This window comes from Mus caroli, unplaced genomic scaffold, assembly GCF_978045245.1.
Source record: "Mus caroli unplaced genomic scaffold, Mus_caroli_1 scaffold_3, whole genome shotgun sequence".
NCBI lineage: Eukaryota > Metazoa > Chordata > Mammalia > Rodentia > Muridae > Mus > Mus caroli.
The window spans coordinates 102,990,187-103,007,996 of NW_028227258.1; the positions used below are offsets into that span (position 1 = coordinate 102,990,187).

Sequence of the window (17,810 nt, forward strand, 5' to 3'; positions counted from 1 at the left end):
TAATTTAACCCAAATATATGTGGGAGTATCATATGATTCACCTCTTTTATTCTAAAGGCTGGTATTTTCTAGAATAATTTCTCTGGCTTCTGCCCAAATTTCATCTATTTATAAATTTATTTCATCTATTTATAAAGGGGCCTTGAAAATTAAAAAAGCAAAAGTCATTCAGTTAGCCCAGATCACTAAGACCAAGAGCTTTGTTAGCACATGCCATTCATCTGTAACTTGATGCCTACTCTCCGTAATGCCTACTTTCTTTTGGCCCCTACCTCAGACACGAGCTGACTACAGTTAACATTGGTACTCTATGGCTGCCAGAGGTCAAATGATACCCACTGTAGAGTAGTCTCCCTCTACTTTTAGATGAAAAAGGGTACATAAAACAAGAAATGCCACCCTCTAAGGATTCAGCTTACAATATAACACAGATGTTAAGGGGTTCTTATAGCCAGAAATGGTAAGTATACCCAATTCCATTAGATTTCAAGGTCTGGTCTTTAATTTCCTATCTGCAACCCACCCAGCAAATGACAAGGTTCTGCAATAGAGCTTTTCCTTAGGACAATTTTAATGCCAACCACATGCATTTGCTATGAAAGAAAAAAAAAAACCCTCTCAGAATGCAGAATTAAGTGGCAGTAAATATAATAACTAAATTTAAAATTCCAGTTGCTTTCCTTGTAACGCGCAGGGCAAACAGCTCTAGGTTTTTCCTCATCCCCCACAGCATCTCAGAACTAGAGGGCTTTAGCATGATTTACCTTCCTCATCTTAACAAATAAAACAAACAACGACAAAGGAATAACCATAGCCTTCATGTGCAAAATGATTAATAAATTAACTTCTGCAAAGTTTAAAGTGCAAACAAATGCTATGCAGTTCTAACACTCGTTCTGCTGTTCACAATATTGAGCTACAAAAAAAGACAAGGTTCAAACTGAAGCTGGAGTTTTAACCATCAACAATCATTGAATTAAGACCAGAGAGGACAGGATATGGCCCACTCACTAGGCACAACATTCACACTTCGGTGGTTTTGCGAATGCAATCATATGGCCTATTACCTGGGGGGGAGGGGGGGAGGATAGCTTCGTGAATTTTAAGAATGACTCTGGAGAGGAAAGCAAAGCGGACATATGGGACCACTGAAATGTACTGCACTGTCTGAGAGCAGAGAGAATGTGAACTCAGTGGGAAGAATGGGCTTTAATGTTTGGCAAAGTCTTTTCCAGCCCAGAGTAAACACAAAACAAGCAGGCTGGAGGGGTATATTTCACAGTGTACAAAGCAGTTCACACGATGTCGCCATGGCAAAGTAAGCAAACATGGATCTGAGGTCATTTGAATGAGTCAAACTCTGCAATGGGTAACTCACCTAGGAAGATATAAATTATTTATAATAACGATCTTCGAAAGAAATCATCTGAAGTTGTACTAGCTACATTTTAAAAAAGTAGTTCTACAGGGTCTGCTCTTCATAGACAATCTATTCACAGTATGCTTCACTACATTACATGTGAAATCATATGGCAAAAAGAAAGTGAACCCAACAAAGAACAGGGAAAGATCCCTACATGTCTTAAAATGCCCTGCAATTTTCACATTCAAAATTGTATGCATCTAATTCTAAAAAAATATTATACGGAATACTCTTAAGTTACACAAAATGATAATAATTTACTGTATTTTTTTTCATTCTAATAGGAGCAAATTACCACATACTTGAACAAAGTTAAAATAGTTACTATTTCTTTATAATAAATTTTGATGTATAATTTACTTTACTTGTGCTTTTTGCACCGGTTTATAAATACAGTAGAAGCAATACACAACCAAGACTGACACCAACATTAATAATTAAATTCAAAATTGTAAATACTTACCATACAAAATTAACAGCAAGTATACCTTTGATGACTACCAGAACCCTCTGGACTGTGGGGCCAGATTCTCTGGAAACCATGTCAAGTCTGAGCACTGTGGAATCTAAGGCCAGCTGTGAGATTTTATTTTATTTTTCTCAAGTTGGCATGAGGTTCGGAAGAACCTAAACTGAACAGTTATTATTATTATTTTTTTTAACCAAAACTGGCAGTAAGTAAAATGGGCCGATTCCACCGTGGTTCTTCTGGCCTCCCGTGGTTATAGGTTGTACCTTCATGAAGAATCTGGATAAAGATTTTGCCACTGGGAACAAATTTGTGTGCAGCTGCTTTTGAGAGACTCCCACAGACCTCGGGGTGACTCTTGCAGAAGCCCTGAAGAAGCGGAAGTACTAAGCAACAATCCATTTCAGCACCTTTGGACCACAACAAAAGCGAAGCCAAGTCCTTCATAAATGCGAACAAAGTTTATAAAGTGCTTATGAAAATGATCAACATTTCAAATTAAAGTGATGCAAAAAAAAAAATGTTCACCCCACCGCCACGGTCGAGTGAAGGGCTAATGTGTCCACTCCCGAGAGACCCACCACAGCTTTCAAATCAGTAGTTTGGTCCACCACAGGTTTAAAAAAAAAATCGTTAATGAATACATAAATATTTAAACCTACCATAATTCATTCTTTATGTAAATATGAGATAAAAAAGCACCAGTTTCAAAAGGTCTGCTACCACACTATCTGGAGTAGGCCTGCATGATCCACATTTTAAAACCTATTTTAAATCTGATGAAACCAAACCACAACTCCTTTACCTATTTAAATACCTCTGCATGAAATGTAGCATAAAATATAGGAAAACATAAATAACAAAAGACCAAAGGAGACGTCGTATGATGACTACTAAATTTGATTTTCTGTTTTTCAGTGCAAACATAAATTCCATGTCTTCTCTTTCCGATTCAAAAGTGTGAAGGGTGTGCACAGGGAGTCACTCCTTGCTGTGGCTGGTTACCTAAGGGGAAAGCAAACATGACAGTTACAGATGTGAACTGGTGCTGCAGATAACACCTTCTCTCTAGTGGGCCTCTCAGTCACAGCCCCAGGTATGGGAGGACAGAGCAACAGGCTAGACCCTGGGGCCAATAACCATGTAATGTGACCAGATGTATTCTGTCGAGGGGCCAAGTCTACAGGAGAGACTCACGGCTGCCCACACCATGCCTTGGGATTGGATAGATTGACTCACAGTGTCCAAGAGTTGTATTCCAGCTCTTGACACTCTGGGGACAGCAGAGCAAGCTGACATGCTCTTCAGATAAGTCTGCAATACAGGACTCCTCAGTGCTGATTTATAAACACTATAAGGCAAAGCCTTCAGGTTATATTCTCTGCAAGAATTTTAACTCAAAAATATCGTCGCATTTCATTGTTTTAATCACAGATTATTTAATAGAGTATACCTACTTAAAAAAAAACAGCTAGGAAAAAAATTGATCTTCACGTAACCAAAATTAACTGAGGCTATATGAAAACATACGCACATATTTCAGGTTTGGAAATTAAAGAAAAAATCTCATGTCTGTATTCATTGAACATGGTGATGTGTTACATAAAGACACAGACAAGTGTACATTATATGTTAAAGACCAAAAACAAAAACAAAATAAAATAAAGAAAAATTAAGATATGACTGGCAGAGACACCAAGGAGTGTGGAGGGAGGTGGGGGGCAATTCTCTCTGTCAAGATACCCACATGCAAAGCAGGCATGCAAAAAGCTACCCCTCAGCCACAAATGGATGCCACATCACTGTTTCAACATGCAGCAGACTCCACTCTGTAACTCAGAAACACTGAAAGCCACGGGAAAACATGTCTCCTACACTTTCATAGGTGGGAAAATGTGACCTAGCCAATAGTGGCCACACTGGCAAAGAAATCAGGTCTTGTGACTCCAGACCACTATGTTTCACCACACAAGGGACTCACTCCATCTCTACAACGACTCTATCCTGAGAGACTGGTATAGGGGTGATCTAAGTCAAGGTCATGGGATGAGCTTCTCCTTAAACATTTCTAGCTCTATAAAAACAAGACCCGGGCATGGAGTTGAGGTTAAGCAGTAGAACACATGTCTGGGACACAGAAGCCTTGGGTTCTATCCTCAGCACCATAAAATAAAACCAAGAAGAGGGGGTTGGGTGTGCTTTGGGAAAGTCTCATAAAACAACAGGAAAATACTGAATTTAAGGGGAAAAAATGTGGCTTTTCCAGGTGAAGAAAAAGGTAAGCCCAAAACTAATCAAACTAAGACAAAGTGAAATACCTCAGACCAAGCCAAACATGAAAAAAATGTATGTATGTATGTATGTATGTATGCATGCATGTATGCATATATTATGCATATATGTATGTGTGCACATATATGTGCATGCATGTATATATGTGTGTGTGTATGCATGCATGCATGAATAAATAAATGAATGTATGCATCTGTGTATGTATGTATGTATGTATGTATGCATGTATGTAACAAAAGTAGTCAAATAAAAGAGGAGGAGTGGACAGTGGAGGTCTAGGAGGGGTTTAATGGAGGGTAGCTGAGAGAGGAGACAGAAGAAAGCGAGGAAGGAAAGTGATGGAGCTCTATTTCAATGAAAAAGTCTTTAAAAATGTTTCAGAGGACACAGTGTGATTTCTGAAGAGCCCATTATGCCGGGCTTGTCGCTGCTGACTCCCAGGGCTCCCCTGGCTCAGTGTGAGACAGGTACTTACTAGAAAGCTGCTTTTGGAGCTGTCGCACCAGGGCGGCTGTCTGTTGCTGTTGCTGGGTCTGCTGCAAGCCTTGCCTGGGGAACTGTAATTGCAACAAGGGGAAGGATGAGTCAGCCACTCGTGCTCCACAAGGCACAGGCTGTACCTCGGGGCTGGCTAACGACGTTCACATGCTCAGTTTGAATATGTCTGGTTTTGCCTACGGTACAGTTGGCCAAATAGTGCTTCCCGCAGGTACTTGCTTGGCATTTATCTTTAGAGTTTCCATGAAGAAGTTCCCACTACAGAGGTAGCCTACTCATGCAAAGACCTCTTTGACAAGATGAAAGCTCTCTGCTGTGGAGATCTGTCCAATGCCAACAGACCCCATGGGCAGGGCAGAGCAGAGCCTGTGAGGTAGAGCATGGGTTTGTGGAACATCTGACCTCCACCTGACAGCCATGGCAGGGTGAGCTGGGCCATACACAAGAACACTCACATTTTAAGGAGTTTTCTCCTAGCCCTGACTGAGGGGACCTGGAAGTACCACACAAGAAACTGCGGCTGATGTTTGAGGAGCATGGGGAGACTGACTGATCAGTGTCTGCTAGAAGCAAAGCTGTTTTTGATTAGAATCACCAATCATACTGGGAGACTTCCTAACTGCAGGTGTCAGACTGCCTCTTTTTCTTTCCTTTCTCTACTCCTCAGCTGTCTTCCTGTGGCCTAGAAACAACTGGGATGCTCGAATACGAGCATCTCTTAGTCGTACACGAAGAACTGGTTTCCTGTTAATGTCAGTCTGTGCCATCTGCCTGTATGGAACACAATAACCAGGCTGCCACAGCACCCTAGAGAGCACCTCCAGAGATAGAAAGGTGGGAGCTGACCCAGGCCAGGAAGGAGCATGGTAAGGGAGTTTTCTTTATTTTTGCCAGCTTCTTCCACAGCGGCTCTCTGTCAGCCTAGTGCATCCAAGGCAGCCGTGCCTGGGCTCTTCCCTCAGGTAACCCGGCTCTCTCCAACTCTCCTCTTCTCACCACACTAGGCTGAGAGGTCTGTGCTGTGCCTGTAACACATCTGCATTGCTTGTCCTTAATCTGCTTCACATCCCTAACAAGTTTTTAATAAGACCATTTTCAATGTGAATGCAACATGATTCCCTTTTCCTTGGAGGTCCTCAGTATGACTGACAGCTGCCCAGGACTGTTAAGTCGTATAGAAAATTCAAATACAGAATGCATAGCTAAATGTGAATTTCAGACAAGTAACAAGGAATTTTTTATTTTACTAATATTTAATATTTCATGTGACAAATACTGAATTTAGTCCAAGTAACCCAACAGAAAATTTGACGTAACACTTTTGCTAACTGCTTGCCTGAAATTCAGATTTAACAGAAAATTCTAACTTAGACAGCATTGCCAAGATGACTCTTCCATGTGTAATGTCACACAAAGATGATAAGCCATTGCCAGCACCAACCCTCTCCACATACAGGTCTGGGAAAACAGAACAACGATCATTCCTCTGTGTGGAAAATTTAGGAAGGCACGTGTTTTCTTTTTAATTCAACGGTTTCAATGCTTAGAATCCTATTTAACAAGTCTTGCTATGTGCCATGAACTATTGTGGGCATTATAGGTATACACTATGGTGCTTGATTCTGATGAACAATGATGCTAACAAAGCTTTTGGTACAGGTGCTTTCATGTTTAGTGTGTGTAAATATGGAGTTTAGTATGTTAGCTCTCATCATGTCATGTAGGGCTGAACCCTTCTCCACACACACTGCATTTCTGCAAACATGTATCCACACAGCCCCCTTACAGAGAATGCATATATATATAGAGAGAGCTGGATGTCCCTTCTCCTCAGCTTTGGATGTTTAATCTTGAATGTTCAGAGGTATTTGAATTTAGACTATGAATAATAAAGACCTATGATCCTTTACTACCAATTTTCTCATGATACAGGTGGGAGCTGTGTCATTTGGCTTCTGAATCCTAAGGGCATTCTTAACACTATTGATCTCAATTTCTCATAAGAGAGCACGAATTCCCAGAGAAAGACCAGTATAAAACTTTTGTCTGTGGCTGCTGGTCAAAAGTCACAGAAGTTATTAACTAATGCTGCTATCATGTATCTTTTTTGAAAGGCAAAATGGAATACAACATAATCTTCCCCCAAGAACGAGTGTATTTTAAGTCACCCAATTAAGACAGCATAAGATGAAAAGAATAGACTTAGTTACACAGTATGGATATTATTTTCTTAAATGTTGGAAGGAGCTTCATTCTACATCTATCAAACAGAGTTAATAGTCATTTAAACACACGAACCTTTAAAGGATTGTACGTCAAGAACTACACTTATGACCAAGCTTGCCACACCACACAAATTTCCCCAGAAAGGGCAGAGGCTACCACTAGTTGCCCTTTCTTCCCAGACGGCAAATGACACAGGCATGCACACTAAGTTGTCACCACACTTAACTGATGGCCATGGGTTTCTCTTAATCTTTCACACTCACTTTACAGAAAAGCTTCCGTAGGACACCTTGAAGAGGTGACAGTTTCTGTCCTAAGGCAGTTTTGACCTTAAAAACACCTTTATACAGTGATTAACTTGGCTATGGGTATTCATTGTCACTGCCTACCATGTCCCAACTGATGCTACCAACTAAAGGAGACAAAGTCACTCAAAAGGCAACAGATGTAGCACTGCCTTTCATGGTAGCTTACGCTGAAGCTTTCCAACATGGGCTCCATGTTTCTGGATCTTTGGATCTCTGTTTGGGCTTCAACTCTATCACTCAAAATAGAAATGCTATAGTCCTAAACCCCAGGATTGTGACATTACTTGGAAGCAGAGCTTTTCTAGAGGTAGCCATGATTATTACCATGGAATCTAACACAACATGAATGGTACTCTCATAAGAAGGGAAACGTGGGTACATTAGTGCAAACAGTGAGAACGTCACGCACGAGAGGGTGACATACAGCTCAGATACCAAAGGCAGCCAGTGCACAGTGAGGGACTGGAACAGAGGCATGGCGTGGGCTCTCCCATCAGCAAGCAGAAGGAACCACCATTGTTGAATCCCCATCTTTCACTTCCACTTTCCAGAACAGAGAGAAAAAAACACAAACCCATTTTTAAGCCACCTAAGTTCATGTACCTAACTAACAAATCAGTACAACTTCTGAAGCTCTTCAACTAAAAAGGTCTACCCACCATATGCTACTTTTCACGTACAACACGGCCATTCAGCCATTTCCAATGATTCTCAGTCCTCCAGTAGCGAAAAGCATACTCAGTACTTCCATGGCACGCTCCCTAATGCCTCACAGGCTGCTGGCCTCTACTGAATATAACAAATAAGTACTGATCTAAAATCCACTGTACCCGTCGGCAGGCAGGGAGTGGCAGGTCAGGAAGGTGGTGTGGTAACTTACTCCTCCCTTAATGCAACATCAACCACAACCCCAGAGCTCACCTCTCCTCAGCAGCCAACTCACCACCCTCTTCTCCAAAGATGGGAACTGAAGGGGAGAGCAGGCCTGAAACATGAGTTGGATCTGCTAAGGATGTCTATTATGAATAGAAGCCAAGGTGTTTAAAAAATAGTGAATCTCAGCGAACATAATCAAAAAAGAAATGTAAATTTTTTTCCTTAAAGTTGCTGAGGTATTGTGCCCTTGATATTGACATACATAATTAGCTGAAAATATTTTTGTATCTGTTTTCTATTATGAGACAATGAAAAAGAGGTATAGAATACATACCAAAATATCTTTAACAGTACTATCTTTAAAACTGGTAACAGTCCAAAATTTTAACAGTAGAGGAATGGTTCAGCAACTGAAAAATAAAACTACATCAAAATAATAATTTAAAAGTATTTATATACCCAGATGTAGTGGCACACACCTTTAATCCCAGTACTGGGAATGCAGAGGCAGGCACATCTCTGTGAGTTAAGTGCCCACCTGAGCTAGATAGTAAAATCCAGGGCAGTCATGTCCCACCCTGTCTCTAAGTGGAAACTGAAGAGATGGAAAGTGAAGAGTGGAAAGTGAAGAGATGTTAAAAGCTTAGGTCACAACCAATAGATAGATGCATAGTATACTGGCTGGTTTTGTGTGTCAACTTGACACAGCTGAAGTTATCACAGAAAAAGGAGCTTCAGTTGAGGAAATGCCTCCATGAGATCCAACTGTAAGGCATTTTCTCAATTAGTGATCAAGGGGGAAAGGCCCCTTGTGGGTGGTGCCATCTCTGGGCTGGTAGTCATGGTTCTATAAGAGAGCAGGCTGAGCAAGCCAGGGGAAGCAAGCCAGTAAAGAACATCCCTCCACGGCCTCTGCATCAGCTCCTGCTTCCTGAACTGTTTGAGTTCCAGTCCTGCCTTCCTTGGTGATAAACAGCAGTATGGAATTTTAAGCTGAATAAACCCTTTCCCCCCCAACTTGCTTCTTGGTCATGATGTTTGTGCAGGAATAGAAACCCTGACTAAGACAAATTGGTACCTGACCATGTTTTGGGGAGGACTGTGGAAGGACTTTGAAACTTTGGGCTTGAAGATCCATTCGTTGTTAAGAGCTCTGTCAGATGTTGTGTAGGAGCTTGGAAGATAATGTTGAGAAAAGTGTAGAAGATGGAGGCCTGGCTTGTGAAATTTCAGAGGGAAAATTAAAGACTCTTTTCAGGGCCACTGCTGTTTTGATTGTGAAGATTCTGTAGCTCTGGTTAGCTGGGGCTGAAGAATCAGCTGTGATTAACAAGATAGCAGAACTACTAAAGCAAAAACTTTGCATTACTGGGACTATTAATGCTGGTTCGCTGGAGCTAGGAAATTAGCGGTGATTAAGAAGAGACCAGCATCGTTGAGGTGACATCTTCTGGGAAGTGTTTTCTGAAAGCACAAAGAGGCTGTGTTCCAGAGATAGCCAAGGTTGTACTCCTGCTGCAGTGGGACTTGGTAATGTGTAAGGGTCACCCAGGTGGTAATGGTTTTGAAGGCATGAAGGGGTCATGCAGAGCAGCTGAGGCTTAGCACTATGAGAGGCCATGGAAGGCCATTGGTGAAGGTGCAGCCTCAGTTGCAATTGATGGCCCAGGAGTGAAGGGGTCATGCAGTGTTTTGGAGATGCCAGTACCATGAGATGACCACCAAGAGCAGCAGCAGCAGTGGAGTACAGGCATCTGGAGCCTAGAGGACGACATGTGTGCCACAAAGGGCATGGCTGGAGAAGTGACCCAAGCCCTTGGAGGAGCCCAGAAGATCATGAGTTGGATCCCAGACATTGGATGGTTGGAGATTGATTTTTGCTTTTGATTGTGACTGTGCCCTGATATTTTCCCTCTTGAAGGAAGAAACTATTTTAGTGGAGCCCACAGTTAAGAGACTTTTAATTGTAAAAAGACTTTGGATTTTAAAAGAGATGGATATTTTAAAGAGATTGAAATTTTAAGAATATGTAAAGACTGTGGGACGTTTAAAGTTATTTAGACCTTGGGGATGAATAAGAATGTAAGGGTTGAGGTTTACTAGTGATGTGTTTGTGTGTCAAGTTGACAAGGGGTCAATTGTACTGGCTGGTTTTGTGTGTCAACTTGACACAGCTGGAGTTATCACAGAGAAAGGAGCTTCAGTTGAGGAAATGCCTCCATGGGATCCAAATGTAAGGCATTTTCTCAATTAGTGATCAAGGGGGACAGGCCTCTCGTGGGTGGGACCATCTCTGGGCTGGTAGTCTTGGTTCTATAAGAGAGCAGGCTGAGCAAGCCAAGGGAAGCAAGCCAGTAAAGAACATCTCTCCATGGCCTCTGCATCAGCTCCTGCTTCCTGACCTGTTTGAGGTCCAGTCCTGCCTTCCTTGGTGATAAATAGCAGTATGGAATTGTAAGCTGAATAAACCCTTTCCTCCCCAACTTGCTTCTTGGTCATGATGTTTGTGCAGGAATAGAAACCCTGACTTAGACAGTCAGAGAGAGAGGGAGAGAGAGGGAGAAAGAGGGAGAGAGAGGGAAAGGGAGGGAGGGAGGGAGAGAGAGGGAGAAAGAGGGAGAGAGAGGGAAAGGGAGGGAGGGAGGGAGGGAGAGAGAGAGAGAGAGAGAGAGAGAGAGAGAGAGAGAGAGAGAATATAGATTTATAGATAGATAGCATACAGATGTACTAAAGTAAACCTAAAAAGAATTATAATGATGAAACATCTTGATAGTATTGACCACTCCTATAATTTCTAATTCTGAAACTGACCACTTAGATGTAAATGTTGTAAATCTCCTAGCCCATTCTGAGGCTCACAGACACATATCATCTGGTCCCTAAGCTATAACTCCTGCTTGGATTATTTATGAAAGATTGTTCTCTATTGAAACAATGCTGTGTTTCTCAGTGAGAATTGGAATCCTTCTGCCAAGCAGAATAAAATAAAATAAAAGGCTCATTACAGATTATTAAAATTCCTATTAATAAATAACAAAGGCATTTATTTCCATCAAATTACTTTCTCATGAGCATAATGAGAAAAAAAAAAGTTATCTTCCAAGCTCTAAATTACTTCCTCAGTCCTTGGGATGGTAGTATGGTAAGCCAGTGGGTGAAACACAGTCTAATAATCAACAGTATTGCCTTAGAAATCAGTATTAAATTGCATGTTCTTTCTACACAAAACTCACTTAAGTATTCACAGAACTATAATCTGAGTATAAAAATGTCAAGCTCCCTTTGATGAGCTTTGCTCTAATGCTTGTGGGTCAATGACTGTATAACTCTGTCACTGTTTTAAATTACAATGAAAAAATTCCCCAGACCTATAAATACAGCTTAGTAACAGAATTCAGTTTCTTTGTTTATCCTACCCCAAATAACATACACATCTAAGGCATTTGGTACTGCCATTCATAAGGAATTATGCAGCACACACTATGAACAAAGCTAACATTGTATCTTCATTGTTATTTCTCAGATACGGTGATTGGAATGCATGGTTCCTGGTTGTAGTGTTTATGATGAATTCAGAGGTGTGTCACTGGGGGATGGGGGACGTTGCACTCTGAGATTTCAAAAGCTCAGTCTCTGCCTCTGGTCTGTTAGATGTAACCACTCAGCCACCGTGCTACTACCACCGCCTGCCTGCCTGCTGCCATCCTCTCCACCATGATGGTCATGGACTCACCCTCAGAGTCACCTGTAAAATGCGTTGTTTTATAAGTTGCCCAATTCATGGTGACTCTTCACGGCAAGAGAAAAGTAACCAAGACATCCTATATCACTGTTACATATGAAATGAAATACGATTTAGTAGCAGGTGGAGGAAAATCCCTGACCCAACCTCTAAACCAAGCTTACGGCAGAAGGCAGAGGTTCACATTGAGTGTCATCCTCTGTCACTTCTCACCTGGCAGTTTTGAATGGGCCGTCTCTCGGTGACCCTAGAGCTCCCCAATGGTTAGTCTGATGGGCCCACCTGCCCAGTGCTGAAGTTACAGGCAATGACATGTTTCAGGATTTACGCATCTGTTACATATCTGTGTGAGTGAATCTTTAAATTTTTCCTTATAAGAAAAAGTACAGATTAAATATGAATGACTATAGGTAATTGAAATATAGGGATTTTATTATTTGTGAGGAACAGAGCATGCAATATTTCATTTAATTACATACCTGAATCAAAAGTTTAAAAAGCTTAAAATATGCTGTAATTATCATATATTCAATTATCATATATTCAATTAAAATATGCTGTAATTATCATATATCATATATATATTCAATAATAACTACATTTAAAGTTTGTATTTTTGCTAAAAGGGTATTACTGTACAATCATTTCCTCATTAGCAATTACTACATACAGGTTACCATTCTTGACTTATTGGGTTTCTTACATTTAACAAGGACTCATGTACATCATAAATCTCTAGAAAGGTGTAACTATGTGATAGTTACTTCCGTTAGGATCACACTCAACACTGTTGGTAACAATAGTACTATAGCATAGGAATCTTGGTGTTACATAAAGGAGTTAGGATTTTTCCCATCAGCATCAAATGTTCCAAACACTCAACAAGACCTCTTTACATAGATTTTGGCTCTCTGTCAAAACCTTTAGAATAGCTGGTTGCGTACAGAAAGAAAACACAGAGAGTAGTGCTAAGTTTTGTTTGTCTGCCTTAATAACCTACTCAATGGAGAGAAATGTTTTCATTGTGTTACAGTTTGGGGGATCAAACCCAGAGATACCCGTATGGGCAAGGCAAGTGTCCCTCCCATGGAGCTACACCTTCAGACTGGGGAAAGATTTTGATGATTTTTAAATTTTTAATTTGTATTAGATATTTTCTTTCTTTACATTTCAAGTGTTACCCTTTTCCTGGTTTCCCCTCCCTGATTTTTAAAAGAGATTTATTTATTTTTATGTATCTGTATTTATGTATTTATTTTTAGTACTCCATTTGGATATATACCTACATGCCAGAAAAGGGCATCGGATCCCATTACAGATGGTTGTGAGCCACCGTGTGGTTGCTGGGAATTGACCTCAGGAACCTCTGGAAGAGCAGCCAGTGCAGCGGTTAACAATAAGCTATCTTTCCAGCCCCGATTTTGATGATTTTTTTAATTCAGCAAATTTCATCTAACTATTGCTATGTAACAGCAGATACTCAGTAAAGTTGGGAGAAGACTTCAAGCTACTCTTAGCAATGCCAGATTTTTAAGTCAAAGGGTCAAGCGGTAGACTTCACTTTTAAGTTATGCTTTCCTGAGCTGGAGAGGTGGCTCAAGACTAAGAGCAAACACTACTCTTCCACATGACCTGAGTTCAGCTCCTAGCACCCAAGTTACTTCAGGCAGCTCACAACTACATATAATACCAGTACCGGGGCCTTCATTGATCTCAGGATACACTACGCTCACAATCACAAACCAACACTCAGACATACAAATATATAAATAATTAAAACTGAAATGAAATCTTAAAGAAAAAGCACACCTTCCTTTGTATTTGAAACAGGACTTAAAGACAGACAAGCAACAATGGGGAAGTTCTTCCTGTGAGTCGAATACCAGGCAATCAAAAACAAGATGACAGCATTTGAGAGTAAGCATTTTTCTTTTTCTACAGTAGTAGCAGAAAGAGACAGCCAATGACAACACTGGTGCGTGAGAGTCTAACGAGCAACAGGACAGATTGGATGAGACCATGTCCTTACATTATTACTTTAAAAGGAGAAGTTAGTGACTTTAAGATGGAAAGCCATCAGACACCGCTTCCCCAGGAATTATGAATGCTCTTGTGATGTAGGTACATGAAGCAGCTCTTCAACACAGAAACTGCTGGGTGTCATGCGTAAGCAGCAAATCAGCTCAGTAGCATTTAAAAAGTGAATAAATAAGTCATCATTACTAAGATGAAGTCAGGGCACTTTGGAATTGTTGCAAATTCTGTGTGGGTAAAGGAGACATGGAAGCTAAATAGTAATAAACCGGAGGCAGGGAAATACATGGCAGAAAGGATACTGAACTACCACTGCCATAGTCAAAAAAAAAAAAAAAATCCAAAGCCATGTATACATCAGAGTATGATATCAGTGTTCAATGTCCTGACTTCAGCCATCATAACCAGTGGTTTTGTCTGTGGGTCTGTGTGTTTGCCATGCTGAGATCCCACCCAGGGTTACTCATGCTAGCAAGCACCTCACTAACTGAGCCCGCAGCCATCTTGCTCTAGGGAAAACCAGATGGAAATATTTAACATTAAACTGGTGCATGGTGACAGTTGCCTGGGATGTGGGGATCAGGAAAAAGCTGGAACCGAGGGAAGAGGGGAATCACAAAACAAATGTGGCCGCGTGGGACTTAGTGAGCACAGATGAAGGAGTCAGGGAAATTCTTTGTACCACTCTTGAAGCTTTTCTGTGGGTTTGAACCTATGTAAGAGAGAGAGGGAGGGAGGGAAGGAGAGAGGAAGGGAGGGAGGGAGGGAGGGAGGGAGGGAGGGAGGGAGGGAGGGAGGGAGGGGAGGTACAACTTCCTTCCTGGTGGAACACTATGCAGGTAAGCAGTAGTCCAGCCAAAAGTCTCTTTTATAGTATTTCTTTAAAAAAGTTGCCCTAGCCAACTTTATGCTCCTGACAAAGAAGCAAGTTTCATTCTGCCTCTACTTAAGGAAAAAAGACAAGTTTACATAGATTGCCATAAATATTTTTAAACAAAAGGAATCAAAAACTGGAAAAGCTAAACACTTGGTACAAAAGAATGGGGAAAAAGATGGGACTCAGCTGGCCAGAGCAGTATATGTTACAAGTCCCCGGGACCTCCCTACCCAGGGACCCTCTACTGGGCTGGTACCAAAGGAGAGACCTGCTTGGGTCCAGCCTTTAACCATGGAACTCCACTGACTCTCCCCAGTGTCCTGCCATGGCTCCATGCTCCTTTCCTTTCCGATCCTGGGCTGACAACCTGTGGCACTATTGCTTTCCCATGACAGTGAGGACAGCAACCTACAAGCCTCGGGTAAAGCTTGGGTAGACACCAACATCGCTGAGGTTTTCAAATCATCCACGTTATGCACATGCTCCCAAATTCAACTGGAGAAGCTAAGGAAGTGGACTGTAGAGTATGAACAATGGGGAAATTCTTGCAGAAAATGCTAACTGGATAGAGAGACTTGGTTTAATTACTAACATGTCACTTTACAAAGTACTTTCAGACTCTCTGAGAATGTTATAAAATATATAAGATCATCTTCACATATACATGAAATCATTCTTTACTCTTTATAGAAAATGTCTTAATATCTTCCTGGTAAGGTTCTCATCCATTGAGCGCTTTACTATTTTTTTTTTTCTTCTTCAGAAAGAAAAATGTTAAGATTTGAGTGAAGCAAAAGTTTATTTGTATATTGAAATTTATTAGCCTATATTAATTATTCATTTAAATGAAAAAATATGCCAACTCCTATAAGAACAAAACCCTGACAGACTTCTAGGAAAGGTTGTTAAGTATATCCAGACAATTTCCTTCTTAAAATGTCATGGCTATGGAGAGTGTGCCTGCTAAATCTAAAGGAGAAACCCGCATCCTGGTTCCAAATACCAGGCCTTACCAAAGGCTGCTGGGGCTGCATTGCTTGGAGACCAAGGGCCTGACTCTGGGTCTGTGAGGGCTGCTGGGGCTGGGGGGCCTGCTGGGGCTGCTGCATCTAGAAAGAAAGAAAAAGATTATGGTAGCCCCTTAAAATGGTGGAGCTGAGACATGTCTGAACAGCCCTCACTAATATACATTTTATCTCTTCCATTTAAGCAAAATGATTGGGATATACTCCCCAAAAATATGTCATTAGGTGATTCTTGCATTGTCTGAACATTCGTGTACGTACAAAAATATATGTGGTGTAGTCAACCACACACCTAGGCTGCAGGATATACATTGGGCAGCTTTTTACTTCTAGGGCCATGGTGAACAAAATGAAATTAAGAGTGAATTAAGGACATGGTAAATGATGCAACTTAGAGACACAGAAAACACAAGATGCATGAGCCTGCTGCTGATAAAACACAACATACTGTTTTATTCTTTCCCTCTAGTGCAAATAATTCAAGCTAGGGCCTCAAGCATCCCAGGCAAGTGCTCTACTGCTGAGGTGCATCTCCAGCCATGAAGGATATCTCAACAGACAAGAGTATACTCTATAACAACAATATAGAGTGTACAGAATAAGCAGGCATATCAGGGGATGGTTCTTTCCAGGTATTGAGCATTTCACTATTGTGATGCTCTTATATAAGAGGCAGTGGGATACGTCTCTTTACAGCAGCAACATCCAAACACATTTACATTGTGCTATGATGATGCTATCATGATAATGAAGCCCATGGTGTCACAAGGTAAAAGCATTTTTAAGCTGCACTAAACTCTGAAGGGATTGCTGTGACCTCAGCCTGCCACTGACAGAAATGTTACTACACGAGGCATGACTCTAACCCTGCATCCTACATCTTTACCTTGCCAAACCTTGTTCTTCCTTCAAGTGTTTTAATGACACCAACTTGCTCTTCCAGGAAGCCTTTTCGGACAACCCTGAACTAAAAGTCTCTTCCTTTGGCAGCCAGTGCTTACTGTCCAGGAACATCTTGCACACTTATTGTTTTGGCTTCTTTCACATGCTCTGCCAGTCCACCCACAAGTGACCTATCTCACAGTTCCAACTAACACAAGCACCAATCAGTAACTACCTTCCTTATGTTATTTGGAAGACCCCTGAGGTCTCCATTTTTACCTTTATTATAGGATATAAACTAGCCCATAGAAAGTGTGCAATAAATTACCAGCATAAAACACAGAAGCCTGTCTACACTAAATTGGCTCAAATCCATAGCTCTTGGAAAACACTTCTAAGTCACAGAAGAAACAGAATGCATATGCATATATATATATATATATGCATATGCATATATATATATATATATATATATATTTCTGTGTAGGTACATAAATGTATGTATATATATCCTGTCAGGGGCCTTTAGTTACTGGAGACCTGACTAGATTTTCATCATATGTATTTTCCCAACTTTGTCTATATACTATTCCCCAAATTACTTTAAAGTGAAAACAATAACTATGTACTTTGAGATCTGCAATACTTGCAGATCTGGAGTCCCAGCACTGGTGCAGATGTGGGTCAACACGAACAGTGTTGGCTGAACCAGATGCACTGCAATACGAAACTGCCATTCACTTGGTTCTCTGCACAATCTCTCAAGAGAGGTGAACTCAACTTCTCAACTGCTGACATTTTCCTTTATACCAACAGCCAATCATGAAAAGAAGAATAAATGTACTTTAGACCAACAGACGAATCACACTTCCTTTCTTTGTTGTTGATAAGAAACAGTATCAGGGCTCAGGCTAACAGGGGGAAAGGAACAGGCTACCTAGTGGTAAGTAAGCAACAAGTAAGTTCCTTGGTGATTTAGAAGTAACAAATCTTAAAACAGAGCCATTCAAATAGCTGCCCTGAAAAAATATTTGCAAACTTGTAGGACAGTGGCTAAAGAACACAACACTCTCTGTTTTAGTTTAGTAGTTATGTTACTAAAAAATATTAGAAATAACATCAAATTAGTGCTTTGCTTGAACTGTCTTGAACTGAATA

The 17,810-nt window shown here is 40.9% G+C and overlaps 1 protein-coding gene across 11 annotated transcripts in view; it reads right to left on the bottom strand.

Moving 5' to 3' along the window:
* Positions 1-603: 603 nt before the first annotated feature.
* Positions 604-17,810, bottom strand: part of Med12l (mediator complex subunit 12L) — a 311,786-nt gene continuing 294,579 nt past the window's right edge. For 10 of the 11 annotated variants that reach the window (XM_085835872.1, XM_085835870.1, XM_085835871.1 and 7 more), the window contains 3 exons: positions 15,759-15,854; positions 4,660-4,741; positions 604-2,897 (listed from right to left, as the gene is read on the bottom strand). In XM_085835872.1, the coding sequence (XP_085691998.1) occupies positions 2,845-2,897; positions 4,660-4,741; positions 15,759-15,854 (231 nt within the window). In that variant the 3' untranslated portion in view covers positions 604-2,844. The remainder of the gene's footprint in view (positions 2,898-4,659; positions 4,742-15,758; positions 15,855-17,810) is intronic. The other variant, XR_015046737.1, reaches the window with a different exon arrangement.